The following is a 22,577-nucleotide window of genomic DNA, read 5'->3' as shown; positions in this document are numbered from 1 at the left end:
CAGAATTCTGTGATGGCCACCAAGAGTCTTGTTCCTTGGTGTATAAACTGCATAATGCTCATTCCTTGGGTGGCAGAACCTATAAATATGATGAGACACTACTTTGATGATTAAATTATGCTATATGGCAACAGCAAAGGGACCTTCCATATGTAATGAAGATTCCTAGCTAATGGAATTTGAGTAAGCAAAAGGGAGACAATCATGGGTGAATCAAAGTTAATCAGGTGAGAGAGAAAAGTCAAAGAGATGGTATGTATACTTCTGGCTTTGAATGAGTTAAATACCACGTTGTAAGAAGGGAACCACATGTCTAGGACTTGAGGGTGGCCCATAAGAGCTGAGAGTTGCCCAAGTAGCCAGCCAAAAAATGACGTCTGAGTCCTACAACTACAAGGATTAATTCTGCCAACTTGGAGGAGGACTGAGCCACAGATGGTGTGCTGCTGTAGTCCAAGCCTGATTGCTGCCTACTGAGATCTTAAGCGGTGAACACTAAACCAACCTGGACTACTGACCACTGATGAAACTTGAGAACAAATTCATGTTTTAAAACGGACTTTTGGACTCTGAGGGAGAGGGAGAAGGTGGGATGATGTGGGAGAATGGCACTGAAAAATGTATACTATCATGTAAGAAATGAATCGCCAGTCTATGTTCGATGCAGGATACAGGATGCTTGGGGCTGGTGCACGGGGATGATCCAGAGAGATGATATGGGGTAGGAGGTGGGAGGGGGGTTCAGGATTGGGAACTCATGTACACCCGTGGCGGATTCATGTCAATGTATGGCAAACCAATACAGTATTGTAAAGTAAAATAAAGTAAAAATAAAATTTTCAAAAATAAATAAATAAAGAGAGTCACCATTTTAAAAAAATAAATAAATAAAAGGCACTAGATCTGTGGTAACTGATCATAGAGTAGAAGAAAAGTAATACACTGAAGTTTTAAGCTTGCTTTTTAAATCACAAAATTAGACATATCAAAAATTTTTATAAGAAAATTTAAAAACTGAGATAACTAAATGAGCTCTTGGGGGTATTTTTAATTTAAATGTACAGTAACTATTTTAAAAGTTCACTCCATCTATGGAAACAGTAAGACATTGCTCATGACTCATATAACACATACAGAAACAAAAAAGTACTTGAAGAAGATGTGGTGAATTCACATTAGGGGTTTACCTGAAATAGTTCTGAGGTAAAATGTTGACATCCATCACAGCTGGTACATCCAAAGGAACAGGAGTAAAAAATACGAAAGGAGGAACAAATAATAACTTGGGTGATTTTATCTCTCCAACCAGATGTAACATTCGATAGCAAACTGGATTATCGTTTAAATGAATAGGGATATCAGCTGTGTATTCTCTAGGCTGTTCTAATGAAAGAAAAACATTTTAAAAGTATTTTAGATTAGTGCACACACAGCAAAAAATTATATAATTTAAACCTTACTAAATATTAAGATGTACTATGAAGTTACGGTTTAGTGGAGCAGAATAGAATTACCTGGAAACTGAAATTATCCTGCTAAGGAACTTAAGACATGTAATGAGGTGTCATGGAAATAAAACTCTTTTAAAGAGCACTCTGTGTAGAAATAGAGCATGTTCCCTTAAAACAGATTTTCATTATTATGGGAAAATACATATACCTTAGGGACACAGTACAACAGGTCTTCTATTTTTTAATTGCTTTCTGTGCCTTAACAGGAGCTACCCATCTCTTTAGTACAGGCAGTATAAAGATGAGGTCAGATAACTGCCATAAGGATCTTAGGGGACTACTGAGAAAAGGATATACTGAGAGGAAATGAACATGCTTTCTCTCAGATTTTTAGGTTTATGAAAGGCTGTTAGGGTTAACTGGTTAATCTCACTTCGTAGGAAAAGATAGGAAATTACCACATGGCAACTCACAGGAGGAAAGGCAGTTTGTGCTGGAGAAAAGGGCTCAGCACAGAGGCAGCAGGCTGGTCTCAGACAACAGGTGCCATCACTGCAAGGTGCCAATGTCTTTTAAGACTCAAATCTCCAAGCATAAATCTCAAAGGCAGAAAAATATGATCTTGTGAGTATGAACTCAATGTTGTATTTTAGAATTAAGAAACTTACTGAATTCTGAATTTTGAATGGCCTGCTTTGAGATTATTTCTGGGTTTCAGAAAATTTAAAGGTTTCTGAGGTAATGGAGAATGAGGCTCCTAAGACCACTGTGGCTTCAATAATGTATGTTTTTAAGCCCAGGTATACCTTCTCTCTCATCTAAGAGGTAATTTATTTAAAACTGTTATAGGCATGCTTAATTTTTTAAGAGTTAGGATTGTATTTTATGGAGGGAACCAACAGGTTTGACTGCATGGGCTCAGTCTCACACTGAAAAAAAAGTCAAATGGAAATTTTTCTTATTTCCATCTAAAAGATCCAGACCACTTCATTTAGATATAAATGTTCATTAGGGACATAAAAGAAAAGCTCTGAATAGAAATACAGATGGTAGCTTTGGCTGGACTAGTTTTTATGCTATTTCTTTTAGTACCAGACACATTAGAAACTAAGAAGAAATTCACAGAAATAGACAATGAGATCTAATAAGTTTTACAAAGTAAACTTTAGATTGCAGGGAATATTTGATGTTTTCTATCATATTTTCAGAGTTCTAAATTGAGGGAATAAAAAATAAAAGGATTTTTAAAGTCTACTAATCACAGTATCTGATGTCTTCTCTCTCACCTATAATACACTGAATATACAAGGCCAGGATGAAAGGTATGCTGGATGTAGATTTACTGCAACACTGTCTTACAGAATATTACTGAGAGCAAATACACAGCTTAATGAATGCTCAGGACCTTAAAAGTGGTAACAGGTTCTTATACTGCCTTTTCTACTGTTAACATAGCTAATAACAGGTATTAGACTGCCAGTAGTGTAAAACATGGTAGGGTCCAAGAGATCCAGGTGCAAGTGATTTACTGAGGGAGTGCTCTCAGAGGAACCTGTGGGTAAAGGAGGGAAGCAGAATAGGGAAGGGCAAGAAGCTGTGAGAAGGTGTCATTTTAGAATACAGACTCAACCTGATCTCATGGGGTCAGATGGGGTGTGGGGGCGTGGGGGAGTGAGTTGGGTTAGGTGATAAGACTAGTATTGGTTAGACTTAATTTCCTAGGTTATCTGTGCACAAGGCATCTTTCTGTTCAGTTCAGTCGCTCAGTCGTGTCCGACTCTTTGTGACCCCATGAACTGCAGCATGCCAGGCCTCCCTGTCCATCACCAACTCCCGGAGTCCACCCAAACCCATGTCCATTGAATTGGTGATGCCATCTAACCATCTCATCCTCTATTGTTCCCTTCTCCTCCTGCTCTCAATCTTTCTCAGCATCAGTGTCTTTTCAAATGAGTCACCTCTCCGCATCAGGTGGCCAAAGTATTGGAGTTTCAGTTTCAGCATCAGTCCCTCCAATGAACACCCAGGACTGATCTCCTTTAGGATGGACTGGTTGGATCTCCTTGCAGTCCAAGGGACTCTCAAGAGTCTTCTCTAAGACCACAGTTCAAAAGCATCAATTCTTCTGCTCTCAGCTTTCTTCACTGTTCAACTCTCACATCCACACATGACCACTGGAAAAACCATAGCCTTGACTAGACAGTCCTTTGTTTGGCAAAGTAATGTCTCTGCTTTTTAATATGCTGTCTAGGTTGGTCATAACTTTCCTTCCAAGAAGTAAGCGTCTTTTAATTTCATGGCTGCAATCACCATCTGCAGTGATTTTGGAGCCCAGAAAAATAAAGTCAGCCACTGTTTCCACTGTTTCCCCGTCTATTTCCCATGAAGTGATGGGACCAGATGCCATCATCTTCGTTTTCTGAATGTTGAGCTTTAAGCGGGGATGCTATATTGGAGCAAAGTTTTTGCATACTATTGACAAAAACTTTGTATTAATCTCAATTATATTTTAAAAACTAAGGTGTTAGTTGTATTTTTCAGGAAAATCACCATGAAAATACCTCAAAATTTATGAAAGAAATAAGAGAAGTTAAATGTTAAACTAAAAGACATATAGAAAACAAATAACAAAAATAAGTAAATCTTTCCTTTGGTTCATTAGTAACTAATCAGTAAAAGTAAAGTAATTCAATACAGCAACGAAAAGGCTGAGATAAGTAAAATTTAGATTTAAAAAAAATCCAGGGCTTCCCTGACAACTATTTAGCTTATGCTCTAGAGCCCAGGAACCACAACTACTGAGCCCTCACACCTCAGCTACTGAAGCCACCTCAATGAGAAGCTCATGTAACTGCAACTAGAGAGTATCTCTCACTCCAAACTACAGAAAGCTCACAGAGCAACAAAGACCCAGCATAGCCAATAAATAAATAAATTATAAAAATAAAAACAATCCAAATCCATGTCATCTACAGGAGACATTTTTAGATTCAAAAAACAATTCAGTTGAAAGTAAAAGGACAGAGAAATAATATACACGCAAGTAGTAACTAAAAAGAGAACTGCAGTGACTATAACAACAACAGAAAATAAATATTAAGAAAAGAATTGCTGCTGCTACTGCTAAGTCACTTCAGCCGTGTCCGACTCGGTGCGAACCCATAGACGGCAGCCCACCAGGCTCTGCCGTCCCTGGGATTCTCCAGGCAAGAGTGCTGGAGTGGGTTGCCATTGCCTTCTCCAATGCATGAAAGTGAAAAAAGAAAGTGAAGTCGCTCAGTCGTGTCCGACTCTTAGCGACCCCATGGACCGCAGCCTACCAGGCTCCTCTGTCCATGGGATTTTCCAGGCAAAAGTACTGGAGTGGGTTGCCATTGCTATTATAGATAAATAAGGGTGCTGCTATATGTACTAATAACAGGATAAGCTATCAAGAAGAAATGTGAAGTAGTGAAGTGAAAGTTGCTCAGTTGTGTCCAACTCTTTGTGACCCCATGGGCTATACAGTTCATGGAATTCTCCAGGCCAGAATACTGGAGTGGGTAGCCTTTCCCTTCTCCAGGGGATCTTCCCAAATCAGGGATTGAACCCAGGTCTCCCACATTGCAGGCAGATTCTTTACCAGCTGAGCCACAAGGGAAGCCCAAGAATACTGGAGTGGGTAGTCTATCCCTTCTCCAGTGGATCTTCCCAATCTAGGAATTGAACCGGGGTCTCCTGCATTGCAGGTGGATTATTTATCAACTGAGCTATCAGGGAAGCCCATCAAGAATGCAAAACAATTATAAACATATACATACTTAACAGAGCCACAAAGTACTTGAGAAAAATCTGATAGAATTGAAAGGACAAATAAATAATTAAATAACAACCCTATAAAACTTCAACACACCACTCTCAATTGTGGGAAAGTCAAGTAGGTAGATCACTAAAGAAATAAAAAAAACTTAACATTTAAATGAAGTAGACCTAACACACATCTATGGAACATTTCCCCTAACAAAAGCAAAATAACTTCTTAAGTGCATGTGGAACATTCTCTTGGGTAGATCATATTTTAGGGTATAAGGTGATCTGATAAAGAATCCACCTGCAATACAGGAGACCCCTGTTTGATTCCTAGGTCAGGAAGATCCTGTGGAGAAGGGAACGGCTACCCATTCCAGTATTCTGCCCTGGAGAATTCCATGGACTGTATAGTCCATGGAGTCACAAAGACTCAGATATGACTGAGCAACTTTAACTCCATTAAAAAAAGACTAAAACCATATAAAGTATGTTCTGCAACAACAATGTAATAAAAATACAACTCAATAGTAAAGTGAAATATGGGAAATTCTCAAATACATGAAAATTAAACACCACACTCCACAAAAAACTAATTGTTAAGAAATGGTAAGGTAAATTAAAAAAAAAATACTTTGAGATTCAAAGGAAAACAAAACATGCCAAAATTTATGTGATATACCTAAATCAGTGCTCAGAGTGAAATTTATAGCTATAAATGTCTATATATAAAAAGATGTTTCAAATCAATACCTAACACCTTGCACCCTAAGAGATAAAAAAAAAATTACAGCCAAACAAAGCAGAATAGAGAATATAGTAAATATTAGAACAGAAATTAACTGAATTTAAGCAAAGGAAAAAAATTAGGCAATCAAAATTTGGTCTTTGAAAATAACAAATTTTAAAAATCATTAGCAAGAATGACCAAGAAAAAAGAAAGAAAAGATTCAAAAATCATGAATAAAAAAGGGAAAATGCTAACTTTACAGAAATGTAATAAATGAATTATAAGAGAACACAATGTACAACTATATACAAACAGATAACCTAGAAGAAATGGATAAATTTCTAGAAAGATACAAACTACTTCAATTGATGAAAGAAGAAATATAAAATATGAATATACTTAAAGGGATCAAAGTAGAAATCAAAACATTTCCACATGGAACAGCCAAAGCCCAAACAACTTCATTGGTGGAATTTACCAAACATTTCATGAGTAATAAATATCAATCTTCATAAAAATCGAAATGAAGGGAATAAAATACTTCACAAGCCATTCTCTAAGACTAAGAGAAATAAAGAATCATGTTTATGGTTAGTTGATTTTCAACAAAGTACCAAGATAATTCGGGGGGCGGGGGGAGATATTTTTGTTCTTTCTTTAGTGATGCATATAAAAAACACCATGATTGCTGGAAAAGCATATTATTCTTGAAGGGAAAAATTCAATTATATGCCTTTTTCTAGAAACTAGAAAAAATAATCTGTAGTTCATTAGAAAATTAAAATGTGTAAAGCTTCCAAGTTTTTTCAAATAGATATTTAATGAAAGAAAAGTTACAGTTATATTTTTGCAATTAAAAAAACCAGGAAAGTAGAAATATAGATAAACAAACATTCTGGCCAGCTTTCCCCAAAGCAAGCAATCCATGTAAGTCAGAGGTTGCAATGCCTTTTCTGATAAACCCTTAGAGGTCAGACACCATCACATCCATAATATCCCACAAGTCATATATTAACCTTATTTGATATAGGAGGGGAGTATATAACAGCATGAACACCAGGAGGAAAGGATCAAAGGGAGTCATTTATAATGATAGTTACTACAAAATTTTAGTAAGAAATTTCTTAAAACTATTTTAAGTACATATAATAATATAAAGTTTCATATACATAGTAAAATAAAATATGTGAATGATAAACTGATATAGAAATAACAAAAAGTACAGGAAAAAAGTACCTACTTGGACAGAAATTTACAGCAACATTACATTCTTCATTTGGTTGCAGAGTTCCACTGAGTGTGCTAAATTTGAATATACCATCTTTGAAAAGTTTGCCAGTATTTCTAATATCCAAATTCCACTCCACATCTTTTCTTGAAGTATTATGTAAGACCAGATTCTGTTCACACATAAAAAAATAAAAGAAGGAATTTATAAAGATTACAATATGCAATCTAAAATTTAGTCTGTATTGCCATAGCAACTTGATGGTCCTATGCACAAAGTAAGCAATTAAAAGTGGTAATCACAGATAAAATGTTTTAAAAGTGAATGTTAGGCAAATAAAGAGGTACATGAATATGTTCATAGCCTGTTAACAACTATGAAAGTACTCAAAGGAGCTATGCTAGCTAGAAAGGATGCAGAGTAACAAGAACCTTCATTCATGATGGTAGAGTGCAAATCGGTACAGTCATGTTGGAAGACAGTTTGACAGCTTCTTATAATGCTAAACATACATTTACCAAATGACCCAGTAAATCTAGTCTTAATTATTTTCCTAAGTAAATTGAAAATTTATGTTTATACAAAAATCTGTATGTGAATGTTTACAATAGCTTTGTTCATAATCACCAACCACTGGAAGTCAAAACAAATGTGGTTTCTATCAACAAATGAATGCATAAACAAACTGTAGTACAGCCATAAAATAGGATAAAATTCAGTGATAAAACAAGTAAAATATTAATTCAAGGAAAAACATAAGTGAATATTACATATTTACTTAATTTTAAGTGAAAGATGCTGAGTCCAAATCTCTACATATTATATAATTAAATTACCTGTCAGTCTGGAAATGCAAAATTTTGTGGATGGAAAATAAAATCAATTGCTGCCAAATGGTGGTGGAAGGAGAAGTACTTAATTGCCAAGGGGTTATAGAGAGATTTTTCAGTGTAATAAAACTCTTCTATATGGCACTGAAGTGGTAACCCCTTCTATACAATTTCCAAAAACCCAAACAATTATATACTGCAAGGAGTGGACTTAAAGATATGAAAATTAAAAGGAATCAACCAAGATGTCAGGGATCCCAGGATGGATTAAAGACTGTGACAAATTATATCACAAAAGAATGAAATAACCTCACTGAAGGTACTGGGTAAAGAATGGCCTATGTAATTCTGGAAAACTGTGTTTTGACTGGAAACTAATAAAGCTAAAGACAAAAGGATACTCTTTATAAACACTGTACTCTAGTTGGAAAATATGTTAATAATTCCAACAGAGTACAGGTTAAAAATCCTGAAACTTCTTTACTAAGTACACCAGGGTTAAAAAACAAGTAAATACATTATAAATAAGAGAGTCAGACTTCTCATAGTCAGAGAAGAGTTAAAAATGAACAAGAGAGAAAGATGGAATGAACCTTGTGGTGCAGGATTAGAGTAAGAGCTATCAGTTAAAACTCATGTTTAGATAGACAGGTAGACAGGAAATAGTAGATATAAATAGATGATAGACAGGTAGATAGATAGAAAAATTACCAATATATTTGTATTCATGGATTTTTACACATACAAATATTTCCTGGCACTATCTGCCAAAAGAACCTAGAACATGTGACACCACAGAAACAGCTAGCACACCTTGTATATAGACCTTGTTTTCTAAATACCATCCTCCCATAAAAGATACTGAGGTTTCTTGGAGAAAATGTTGACTCAAGAGCTAGAACAACTAAAATAAAAGTGACCCTGGACCATTTTGTAGTCATAGAAAGTAAGAGAAATGTTTAAAAATCATAAGGACAAGAGAAGGTCAAAGGGTCAATCTAAAAGATGTTCTAATAGCCAAAGTTGGAACAATGTTAGCAGCATACACAAAAATGAACATCGGATTAAAACTGACAGTAGAAAAGAAATATATGTGGGTTCATACTGACAAATAAATAAATAAAGGGAGGGAAGAAGGGAATAACCTTTCTCACAGAAAAATTCCAAATAATATACATAAATGTCCCCTCCAGAAGGTGGAGCTTGACCTCTACCCCTTGAGTTTGGGCTGAAATTGATGACTCACTTCCACAGTATAGGGAGTGCAAGGGGAAAAATAGCCTCTCCAGCTTTACAGTAGAGAAACACGGTGTGTTTCTTGATAACATGTACTCCTTTCACATGATGTGACAAAATGAACATTTCACCTATGTGGCATTCTTCCCCAAAGTCCATAGAAAATATGAATGGAGACCAGTCAGGTGAAAAATATAAGAAAAACCAAAATTAAAGAACATTCTGGAAAAAACCACCAGACAGTATTCTTTAAAATTAACAAGGTCATAAAATATTAGCAAGTTTGAGAACCTATCATGTAATAGAAGAGACTAAATGCCATATGGTATGCTGGATTGGACCCTGGGCAATAATAGACCCTTAGTGAATAACTGGTGAAATCTGAATACAGTCTGTTGTTTAGCTAATAATATTTTACTAATGCTAATTTGTTAGTGTTAAAAAAATGTTTTCTGGTTGTATAAGGTGTTAACACTAGGGAAAGTTGTGTAAAGTGTATGCCAAATCTCTCTACACTGTCTTTGTGAAGTTCCTGTGAATCTGGGAGCTATGTACATGACTTGTATGCAGACTCATCTTTCCAGTGCTAATCATTATGAAAATAAAACCTTCAACCAGGTTTTTAAAAACCCTGTTCTTCAAAATTTGAAGAGTATAGAATGATCTATGTAATCATCACCACAATAAAATAGCACACTTTGTTTCTTTCAAGGCATGATTGATTTAAAATAACCAGGATTTTAAAAATGAGTCAGTTTTATTTCCAGATGTCTGTATGTACTGAGACATCTATTTAGTCGTAATATTTGTGTACTCTGTAAGGAAGTTCCTTTGCACCTTGTAAAGAAAACATCTGTTTTTTTTCCTTAACATAGAAGGTGGGCATGGTATCATACTAGTTATGTGAATGCCTCATTTTTCTCATTCTGAATTTGAGGAAATGGTAGCTCCAAAATACAATCCACTTCTTTCTATATCCTATCCTAATAATAGGATAGCACTCATCAAGGGAGAAACATTGGTTAATTAATTTAGTACATGTGGTGGTTTAGTCGCTAAGTCATGTCCGACTCTCATGACCCCATGGACTGCAGGCCCCCAGGCTCCTCTGTCCATGGGACATACCAGGCAAGAACACCGGAGTAGGTTGCCATTTCCTTCTCCAAGTATATGTAGTATTGTGTTATTTTTCTTTATCAATTCATCATAATGATACATGTACATAGTTCATACAAATAGTGAAAATATACTTATCAAAAAGTTGGCCCACTCAACTCTTCCTCATCAACAGTCCTGTTTCCCAGAAGCAACCAATTTTAACCAATTCTTATTTCAGTTTTCTCTAAAATAGTTATAGCTAATTCTGTGTGATGCTAATATAGCTTACTTTAGGTTTTTTATTACTTCCACAACAAATTACCACACAGTGGTTTAAAACAACACAAATGTGTCACATTAGAGTCTTATTGATTAGAAGGTCAATGCAAATATCACTGGACTAAAATCAAGAAGAATAAAACCACAAGACTAAAATCATAGAGGAACTATGATACTTTCCAGAGGCTCTAGAGAAGAATCTGTCTTCCTGACATTTTCAGTTCTAATATATTCTTTGGCTGGTGGCCTCCTTGCACCAGCAACATCACATCTCTCTGACCTCTCTTCTGTCATCACAACTTCTGACCACAGTCAAGAAAAGTTCTCTGTTTACAACTTCTCATGTGATAAAACTGGGGCCACCTGCATAATCTCAGATAATCCCTCTTGCTCAGGATCATTAATCTTAATTACATTATACATCGGCAAAATGTCTTTTACAATATAAAGGATTCTATTCACAAATGCAGGAAAAGTGATATAGAAGACAAAAAAGGAGCACTACAAATACAAATTTCTACGATGTATGCCTGAGCTTCTTTCTTTTGTATGTCTTTATCTTTTCAGATGGATTCATAATTAGAAGAAAGGCAGAAATATCTAATAAGAAAAACAGAGCAGATTATTATAGAAGTGACTATATCATATATCTGGACTTTTTCAATTTATATTATTGCCTCTCAGTTAATTTCCTCACCTGTATGAAACATATTTCATGTGAATTTTAACCATAGCTTCTATTTGTATAAAACAGATAACCATTCAATTTATTTTATATTTTAGTTTTATATTAAAATATAAATATCTAAATGACTTTATATGTGTTTATATACTTTGATTATTACTTATGAGAAATATGCTCTCTCTCTCTCTACATATATATACACACACATATTCTTACAACACAGGCTTCAGAATAATCATCTTAATAAGGTAAAAACCACAATCAGAAAAAAAAAATTGTAAACTGCATCAATTCTCTAAACATACCTGAGTTTTTGTGACCCTGTTATTAGGATCCAGACTATGTAATGGGATTTCAAAGATAAAATGAGTGCTGGATAATGTCAGTGGTGCTTGCAACACTGCAAAAGGAAAGAAAAAGTAAAGTGAAAGTGTTAGTTCCTCAGTCTGTCTGACTCTTTGCGACCTCAAGGACTGGATCCTGCCAGGATCCTCTGTCCATGGAATTCTCCAGGAAGAATAATGGGGTAGGTAGCCATTCCCTTCTCCAAGGGATCTTTCCGACTCAGGGATCAAACCCACACCTCCTGCATTGGCAGGCATATTCTTTACCATCTGAGTCACCAGGAAACATACTGTTAAAATATTAATGACATAAGCTCACAGATAATTCTTACTTTACCTTAAATTTTCTACCTATTGCTATATTTCCAGCCAGGGAACAAAATTATTTTTAAAAATATTTCGGAATAACTTGGATTATCATATCTCTAAGTTCCAATTTTGTAATGGTAGTTAATTATAAGTAAATATAAAATGTACCCTTGAGACAATAAAAGAACATAAAATATACTAAATATTGATCTCAGGAAAAAAAGTAGACAAAATTAAAATCTCCATAGTAAAGTTTGACCAATGCAGAAGTAGAGAAGTGAAAAGAAATATAGAAATAAAAATTATTGTAATAAAGGGAAAATATATATATGGCATATCATGAAGCATACATGAAACAAAAAGCTCTAGGAAGAAAATGGTTATTCTATGGAAGATCAGGAACACAATTATCTATAAAAATACATTAGAGAAGGAATTATTATCTGCTGGAAAATCTTTATTTTTAAATAGATTGTTAGAGTAATTTTAGTTCACAGAATTGTGCAGAAAATAGAGATATCTCTTATATTCCCCTCCCCACTGCCACACACACAGCCTCTTCCATTATCAACATCCTCTACCACACATACATTATTACAACCTAATGTTCACTGTTTACATTAGGGGTCATTCATAGTGTTGTACATTCTATAGGTTTGAACAAATGTATAATGACATCCAGCATTACTGTTTCATACAGAGGAGATTCACTGCTCCCCAAATTCTCTGTGGTCTACCTATTTGTCTCTTTCTAATCATAAACCTTGGAAGCCACTGATCTTTTTATTGCCTCATGGTATTGCATTTTCCAAAATGTCATATAGTTGGAATGATACAGCATATAGTCTTGTGAGATTAGTTTATTTCACTCACTGCTATACATTTAAGGTTCATCCATGTCTTTTCATGACCTGATAGCTCATTTCTTTTTAGTGCTAAATAATATTCCACTGTCTGCAAAAATTATAACAACTTTTTGGCCAACTCAATACTGCAGTTTACCCATTCAGCTACTAAAGAACACCTTGGTTGCTTCCAAGTTTTGGAAATGATAAAGTTGCCATAAAAACTTTTATGCACATTTTTGTGTAAATATGAGTTTTCAACTCATTTGGGTAAATACAAAGGACAGCAATCTGCCGCATTGTATGGTAAGAATATGTTTAGCATTGGGGAAAAAACCGCCAAATGACCGACTGTTTTCCAAAGTAGTAGTACCATCTTTCAATTCCATCAGCAATGCAATCTCACTAGCAACTGCATTCACACCAGTTCCTATTGTCCACATCCTCATCAGCATTTAGCATTGTCAATGCTCTGGATTTTGGCCATTCTAATAGATGCATAGTGCTATCTTACTGTTGTTTTAATTTTAATTTCCTTGATAACATATGACATGGAGCATTTTTTCACATGCTTATCTACCTTTGGTGTATTGCCATTGGTAAGCTGTATGCTCAGACCATTGGCCCAGGTTTCAAATGGTTTGTTTTTCTTACTGTTGAATTTAAAGAGTTCTTTATTTTGGATAATAGTTCTTTATTAGATATGTCTTTTGCAAATATTTTCTTCAAGTCAGTGGCTTTTCATTTTGGTATCTTGATAGCATATTTTGCAGAGCAGAAATTTTTATTATTATGAAGTCTAGCTTATTAATTCTTTCACAGATCATATCTTTTTTCTTGTAACTAAAAGGTCACTGCCAAACCCAAGGTAATTTTAGGGATGTTTTCCTATGTTATCTTCTATGAGTTTTATACTTTTGCCTTTTACATTTAGGTCTGTAATCATTTTGAGTTAATTTTTGTGAAGTATATAAAATCTGTATCTAGATTCATTTTTTTAAACTTGTGGATGTCTAGTTTTTCAGTTACATTCTTTTAAAAAACACTATTCTAAGTTGTATTGCCTCTGTTCCTTTGTCAAAGATGAGCTTACTATATTTATGTGGGGCTCTTTCTGGGCTCTCTTTCCTATTCCATTGATCTATTTGTCTAGCTTTGTCAATAAACTCTCTGGATTATTGCACCATTGTAGTAAGTCTTGAAGTCAGGCAGTGTCTGTCTTCTTTGTTCTGTTCCTTCAATACCACACTGGTCATTGTGGGTCTTTTCTCTTTTCATATAAACTTTGAATCAATATGTCTGTCAATATCCACAAAATAACTTGCTGAGATTTTGACTGGGAATGCATTGAATCTCTAGATCAAGTTGGGAAGGACAGCCAGCATGACAATATTGAGTCTTCCCATGCATTAACACAGAATCATTGCTCCATTTAATTCTTCTTTGATATCTTTCACCAGAGTTTTGCAGTTCTCATATAGATCTGTAACTATATTGTTCAATTTATACCTAAGTATTTCATTTTTGTTGGGTGCTAATATAAATGGTATTTTGTATTTAACTTTAAATTTCATTTTTCACTACTTGTATTCCCAGGTGGCTCAGTGGTAAAGAATCCACCTGCCATGCAGGAGACCCAAGAGACGTCAGTTTGATCCCTGGGTCAGGAAGATCCCTTGGAGGAGGAAATGACAACCCACTTGAGTATTCTTGCCTGAAAAATCAAATGAAGAGAGGACTCTGGCGGGCTACAGTCCATGGGGTTGCAAAGAGCTGGGCATGACTGAGTGACTGGGCATGCATACAGAAAAGCAACTGACTTTTGTTTAGTAACCTGTATCCTGAAACCTTACTATAATAGATTACCAGTTCCGTGAGGTTTTTTTTTTTTTTTAATTGACTCAGATTTTCGACAGACAATCATGTCATCTGTGAAGTAAAAGGCAGTTTTAGTTCTTCCTTCCCAATCTGTATACATTTCAACTCCTTTTTCTGTTTTACTACATTACCTAGGTCTTCTTATACAATGTTGAGAAAGAGGGGTGAGAGGGGATAGCCTAGCCTGGTTTCTGACCTTAACAAGAAAGCTTCAAGCTACATTTAAAATGGATAACCAACAAGGACCTACTGTATAGGCAACTCTGCCCAATATTCTGTAACGACCTAAAATGGAAAAAGAATTTGAAAAAGAATAGATACATGTCAATGTATAACTGAATCATTTTGCTGTACATATGCAACTAAGACACCATTGTTAATCAACTATACTTCAATATTTAAAAAAAGAATTTTATTTGTGAGGTTTTTATGCAGATATTTTTTATCAACTAGAGGAACTTCCCTTCCATCACTCATTTACTGTTTTTTTTTTTTTAAATGGGTAATAGATTTTGTAAAATGCTTTTTTTCCTACATCTATTGATATGAACATGTGGTATTTTTATATTTAGTTTATTAATGTGATACATGCATGCATGCTTAGTCATTTCAGTTATATTAGATTCTTTGTGACTCCATGGACTGTAGCCCGCCACGTTCCTCTGTCCATGGAATTATCCAGGCAAAAATACTGAAGTGGATTACCATGCTCTCCTCTAGGGGATATTCCTGAGGCAGGGGTCAAAGCTGCGTCTCCTGTGTCTCCAGCATTGCAGGTGGATTCTTTACCACTGAGCAACTGGGGAAACCCATTAATGTCATGGATTGCATTGAGTTCTTTTCTAATAACTTAGTTGTATGTTTTATTTATAAAGAAAGCTGTTCACTTAAGTCGCTCAGTCGTGTCCGACTCTTTGCGACCCAATGAACTGCAGCACGCCAGGCCTCCCTGTCCATCACCAAACCTCAGAGTTCACCCAAACCCATGTCCACTGAGTAGGTGATGCCATCCAACCATCTCATCCTCTGTCATCCCCTTCTCCTCCTGCCCTCAATCTTTCCCACCATCAGAGTCTTTTCCAATTAGTCAGTCAGTTTTTCACATCAGGTAGCCAAAGTATTGGAGTTTCAGCTTCAGCATCAGCCCTTCCAATGAATATTCAGGACTGATTTCCCTTAGGATGGACTGGTTGGATCTCCTTGCAGTCCAAGGGACTCTCAAGAGTCTTCTCCAACACCATAGTTCAAAAGCATCAATTTTTCAGCACTCAGCTTTCTTTATAGTCCAACTCCCACATCCATACATGACCACTGGAAAAATCATAGCCTTGACTAGACAGACCTTTGTTGACAAAGTAATGTCTCTCCTTTTCAGTATGCTGTCTAGGTTGGTCATAACTTTCCTTCCAAGGAGTAAGTGTCTTTTAATTAATTCACTGCAGTCACCATCCGCAGTGATTTTGGAGCCCAGAAAAATAAAGTCAGCCACTGTCTCCATTGTTTCCCCATCTATTTCCCATGAAGTGATGGGACCAGATGCCATACCTTTGTTTTCTGTATGTTGAGCTTTAAGCCAACTTTTTCACTCTCCTCTTTCACTTTCATCAAGAGGCTCTTTAGTTCTTCTTCACTTTCTGCAATAAGAGTGGTGTCATCTGCATATCTGAGGTTATTGATATTTCTCTGGCAACCTTGATTCCAGCTTGTGCTTCTTCCAGCCCAGCGTTTCTCACGATGTACTCTGCATATAAGTTAAATCAGCAGGGTGACAATATACAGCCTTGATGTACTCCTTTTCCTATTTGGAACCAGTTTCTTGTTCCATGTCCAGTTCTAACTGTTGTTTCCTGACATGCACATAGGTTTCTCAAGAGGCAGGTCAGGTGGTCTGGTATCCCCATCTCTTTCAGAATTTTCCACAGCTTATTGCAATCCACACAGTTAATGGCATTGGCATAGTCAATAAAGCAGAAATAGATGTTTTTCTGGAACTCTCTTCCTTTTTCCATGATCCAGAGGATGTTGGAAATTTCATCTTTGGTTCCTCTGCCTTTTCTAAAACCAGCTTGAACATCTGGAAGTTCAAGGTTCATGTACTGCTGAAGCCTGGCTTGCAGAATTTTAAGCATTATTTTACTAGCATGTGAGATGAGTGCAGTTGTGTGGTAGTTTGAGCATTCTTTGGCACTGCCTTTCTTTGGGATTAGAATGAAAACTGACCTTTTCCAGTCCTGTGGCCACTGCTGAGTTTTCCAAATTTGCTGACATATTGAGTGCATTACTTTCACAGCATCATCTTTCAGGATTTGAAATAGCTCAACTGGAATTCCGTCAGTTCCACTGGCTTTGTGTATAGTGATGCTTCCTAAGACCCATTTGACTTCACATTCCAGGATGGTACCTCTTAATATCTTCTGCTTCTGTTATGTCCCTACCACTTCTGTCCTGTATTCAGCCCATCTTTGCATGAAATGTTCCCTTGGTATCTCTAATTTTCTTGAAGAGATCTCTAGTCTTTCCTATTCCATTGTTTTCCTCTATTTCTTTGCATTGATCGCTGAGGAAGGCTTTCTTATCTCTCCTTGCTATTCTTTGGAACTCCGCATTCAAATGGGTATGTCTTTCCTTTTCTCCTTTGCTTTTTGCTTCCCATCTTTTCTCAGCTATTTGTAAGGCCTCCTCAGACAGCCATTTTGCTTTTTTTGCATTTCTTTTTCTTGGGGATGGTCTTGATTCCTGTCTCCGGTACAATGTCACGAACCTCCATCCATAGTTAATCAGGCACTCTGTCTATCAGATCTAGTCCCTTAAATCTATTTCTCACTTCCACTGTATAGTCATAAGGAATTTGACTTCATAGGGATTTGACTTCATAGAACTGTTCTTTATCACTGAGCAACTGGGGAAATCCACTAATATCATGGATTACAGTGAGTTTTTTTTTTCTAATAATTTAGTTGTATGTTCTTTATAAAGAAAACTGTAAGAACATAAAAAATCACCCCTCAAAATTACCTATACTCTATCCACTCAGTAACCATTACTGTTCATGTTTTGTCTACATATAATTTTTATTATATATATTGTGACATAACCCCAAAGTACGACCATACAACCATATGTTTTGTAATCTGCACTTTTTCTTACTTAACAAGATACCATGAATTTTCATAGAGGTATAACATTCCTTAACATAGTCAAAGAATAACCTGATTAGCCAATCCCCTATTGCTGGACATTTAGGCTACTCCCAGTATTTCACCATCATTGGTAACGCTCTGATGAATATCTTTATATATTCCTTTGTTTCCTTTCTTAGAATAAATTCCTAGGGAATATTCTTAATAGAGAAAACTGATATTTGGGGGCTATATGTATAATATTTATAATTTCCTTGGTTTAAGTTACAGTTTGCTAATTTAAAATATACCTTCTACTTCACTAGTGCTTTCCATGGTGCTTTCCACTTTGCCAAGTACATAAGGAAGCTATCAATTGTCCTTTTTTACTGAAAAGAAAACTGGTTAATTGAGTTTTGAATGTGAAACCAGACTTACATACATGAGACACCCGTATACCTCTACCTCACCCCTCCCCACTGGTAATCACTAGTTCATTCTCTATATATGTGAGTCTGTTTCTATTTTTTTAAATATATATATTTATTTATTTTTATATTCCATATGCAAGTGATATCAGAGCATTTGTCTTTATCTGCAAGGACCTTTTAATAACAAAATAATTCTAATCCCTCTCTACCACTGCTTATGTCATTATTGTCATTAATTTCACTTATGTATAAGTATACATAAGCATATATAGAAATAATACACTGCTGCTATTATTATACTGAATAAACTTGAATGTTAGATTAAGAATATGAAAAACAAAAACTCTTATTTTACCTTTATTTTGTTTCCAGTGCTCTTTTCTTTATAGATCCAAGTTTTTAACCTCTATCATTTTTCTTCTCACTAAAGAACTTTTTAACACCTGTGGCTGATTCATGTCAATGTATGGCAAAAACCACAATATTGTAAAGTAATTAGCCTCTAACTAAAATAAATTTATTAATTTAAAAAATTTCTTTCAAGACTGGTCTTTTGGCAACAGATCCCCTCAAGTTTTATTTTTTTGTAAAAGGCTTTAATTCTCCTTTACTTCTGAATGATAATTTCTCAAGGTACAGAATTCTAGGTTGGTATTTTTCTGTCTCTCAACACTTTATATATTTCCCTCCATTCTCTTTTTGTTTGCATAGTTTCTCAGGAGAAGTCATATGTTACTTTTATCTTTTCTCCTTTGTATATTAAGGTGTCTTTTCCTCTGAATTACTTTAGACTTTTATAAAATTAATTTCTATGGAGTATAGTTACTTTACAGTATTGTGTTAGCTTCTGTTATTCAGCAAAGTGAATGAGATATATACATATATACACTCTTTTTTTAGATTCCCTTCCCATCTAGGCTACAATAGAGAACTGAGTAGAGTTCCCTGTGCTACACAGCAGGTTCTCATTTTAGTCTATTTTAGTCTACATATGCCAATTATAGTCTCCCAATTCATCTTAGCCCCTTTTCCCACCTTAGTAATTGTAAGTTTGTTTTCTACATCTGTGACTCTATTCATTTCTGCTTTGCAAGTAAGTTCATGTGTACCATTTTTCTAGATTCTACATATAAATTAAATTATACAATATATATTTCTCTTTCTGACTCACGTCACTCCTATGAAAATCTCTAGGTCCATCCATGTCACTACAAATGGCATTCTTTTGCTCCTTTTATGGCTGAATAATAATCCATTGTGTATATATATATATAGCACATTTTTTATATCCATTCCCCTGTTGATGAATATTTATGTTGCTTCCATGTCCTGGGTATTGTAAACAGTGTTGCAATGAACACTGGGGTGCATACATCCTGAGGATTTTTTCAATCTTTCACTCTTTTGCAGTTTGAAAATAATATTCCCAAGTGTTGTTTTTTTGCCACTCATCCTGTGTGGTATTCTCTGAGCTTCCTGAATTATGGCTTGGTGTCTGACATTAATTTGGAGGAAATTCTCAGTCATTATGTTTCAAATATTTCTTGTTACTTTTTCTTCTCCCTCTGGTATTTCAAGTATGCACATATTAATATTTTGTAGTTGTCCCACAGTACTCAGTCTGTTCTTTTTTTCTCTTTTTTTCAATCCTTTTTTTTTTTTTTAATATTTGCTTTCCTTTGGAGATATCTATTGAGATATCCTCAAGCTCAGAGATTCTTTCCCCAGCCACATCCAGTCCACTAATAATCCTACTCATGAGATTCTTCATTTTTGTTCCACTGTTTTTGCTCCACAGCATTCCTTTTGGATCTTTCTTAGAATTTTAATCTCTTTGCTTATATTGCCCATCTGTTTCTGCATGGTGTCTACTTGATCCATTAGAGTTATAAGCATATTAATCAGTTATTTTACATTCTCAATATGATAATTCCAACATCTATGCCATAACTGCATCCGGTTTTCAACTCTTGTTCTGTCTCTGAAAACTGTGTTTTTCACTTTTTAGTATGTCTTATACATTTTTCCTTGATTCTTAGATATGATGAACTGGGTAAAAGGAACTGCTGTAAACAGACCTTTAGTAATATAGTGGTAAGTTGTGGGGGGCAGAAACATTCTATAATCTTATGATCAGATCTCAGTCTTTTGGTGAGTCCATGTCTCTAGAATATGAACTTTACATGTCTTTCTTAATCTGCACACCACCACTACCAATTTAAGACTAAATGGTTAGAGTGGGCTGAGTTGAGTATTAATATTTCTTTTCTTACACAGAGAAGGTTAGAGGAGACTGGAGTTGGATATTTCCCTTCCCCGAGATCAGGGAGTTTCTGATAAAACCCCAGCAAGATCTGTCAATGAGTTTCTCCAGAGGGCAGACCTTGTTAAGTAGAACAGAATGCTTTGGCATATTTCAAAATTCCTTTTCCTCACCCTTGCCAGAAACATAAGGGTATTTTTCTCTCATAATCACTTAAGAGAATCAAGTCAAGCTCCTAGAGGTAAAATTCACAAAAGTATGAAAGAGGCCCCATGGAGTATGACTGGGGCCCCATAGAGACTGTTGCTCTCAGACTTGTCCATGCTGAACTTCCAGCAATTCCTCAGTTACAGTACAGGCTTCCTTACCCAGGCATTGATGCCCAAAGGAAGTTCTACGTTGGAGTTTCTGTTCCATTCAATAAGTTGTGATTCTCTGTATTTGCCCATGGCTCTCTCCATTTTCAGAGGCATGAGTTTGCCCTGTGACCTCACTTTTCTTACAGATCTAAGAAGATCTGTTGATTTTTCAGTTTGCTTAGCTTTTTAACTTGCTGTAAGGATGGAGTGGTGACTTCTAAGCTTCTTCTATGCTGAACCATAAACCAGAGCTGAAAAAATCTATACTTTTTGAAACTTACCTTGAGGATGTTTATAATCCTTAATGAAAACTAAAGAATCTTACATGTTTATGGCAATATAATTCCCTGGAAAGAAACCAATTTCCGATGCAAAAACTCATATATCTTACAAGCAATTTTATTTTACCAGTGGAATTAATAGATACCTTGGCAGGAAGTTAGGATATGTAGAATAAGAGAAAGGCACAGATAATTTCCATCACTGTGTTACCCCTAACTCTTGTCATGAGAAATCTTAGGAAAAGACAATGTTATGGCCCATATACAAGAAATGGCTAAGATATTCTGCCTATTTTCAAATTGGCAATTGGGGATTAACAGTGAAAATAATAGACTGGTTGTATCTTTTAAAACAAATCACTCTTTTGCCATATTATGGCACCATTTAGTGATCTCTATTTCACTTATCAAGTAGATAAATGGATATAAGAGAATTTTATCTTTATTTTATCAATTAGATAAAGAATTGATGCTTTGGAACTGTGGTATAGGAGAAGGCTCTTGAGAGTCCCTTGGAATGCAAGCACATCAAGCCAGTCCATCTTAAAGGAAATCAGTCCTGAATATTCATTGCAAGGACTGATGCTGAAGCGGAAACTTCAATACTTTGGCCACCTGATGCAAAGAGCTAACTCATTAGAAAAGGCCCTGATGCTGGGAAAGATTGAAGGCAGAAAGAGAAGGGGACTATAGAGGAACGAGATGGTTGGATGGCATCACCGACTTAACGAACATGAGTTTGAGCAAGCTCCAGGAGATGGTGAAGGACAGGGAAGCCTGGCATGTTGCAGTCCATGGGGTTGCAAAATGTTTGACATGATTGAGTGACTGAACAACAAATTTTGCTTATACAAAGCTACATTCTACCCAATACAGATTATTAGAGAAACATTTTCTGGAGAAACTGTTCCTCAAGATTAAGGTCTCACATACTAATATTGTGGTTCCCCCCCTAAATTAAAACATTCACTGGCATCCAGTTTGTCATGAAAAGATATAATAATTGGTGCTGAAGCCAACACTGTGAGACTCACTAAGGAACAAGAGAACAGGCAAGACTCAATTGACATTTAAGGAACTCCTCAACATGAGGGAGACAGATATAAAGGAAAAATATCTCAGCAAAAATTGAGACAATGTACTCAACTGAAGAAAAGCTCAAATATTTATAATATAATTACAGACAAAAAGTGTTGCTTTCATTTTAAAAAACTCCATAAGTAAAGAAACAATAAGAAAAAATGTTTGAAAATCTTGTTAGTTTACAATCACCAAGATAATTTTTTAAGAGATAAAATAGTTCAGAAAAAAATTCTGGGAAATAAAATAAAAAATGAGGAAAAGGACACTAAGGGAGAATATATAAAATAATTAAAATATACAATATAATCAAAGAGGTACAAAATCTAACCAATAGGAGTCAGA

General features: G+C 35.4%; 1 protein-coding gene across 1 annotated transcript in view; it reads right to left on the bottom strand.

The window, feature by feature from the left end:
• CFAP47 (cilia and flagella associated protein 47) overlaps positions 1-22,577 on the bottom strand; it is a 507,952-nt gene that overhangs the window by 384,868 nt on the left and 100,507 nt on the right. Inside the window, exons 23-25 of the mRNA XM_070291173.1 lie at positions 11,629-11,723; positions 7,208-7,367; positions 1,188-1,383 (exon numbers count right to left, since the gene is read on the bottom strand). Of these exons, the coding sequence (XP_070147274.1) occupies positions 1,188-1,383; positions 7,208-7,367; positions 11,629-11,723 (451 nt within the window). The remainder of the gene's footprint in view (positions 1-1,187; positions 1,384-7,207; positions 7,368-11,628; positions 11,724-22,577) is intronic.

Source organism: Ovis canadensis, chromosome X (assembly GCF_042477335.2).
Source record: "Ovis canadensis isolate MfBH-ARS-UI-01 breed Bighorn chromosome X, ARS-UI_OviCan_v2, whole genome shotgun sequence".
NCBI lineage: Eukaryota > Metazoa > Chordata > Mammalia > Artiodactyla > Bovidae > Ovis > Ovis canadensis.
This window is presented reverse-complemented; position numbering and strand designations above follow the sequence as displayed.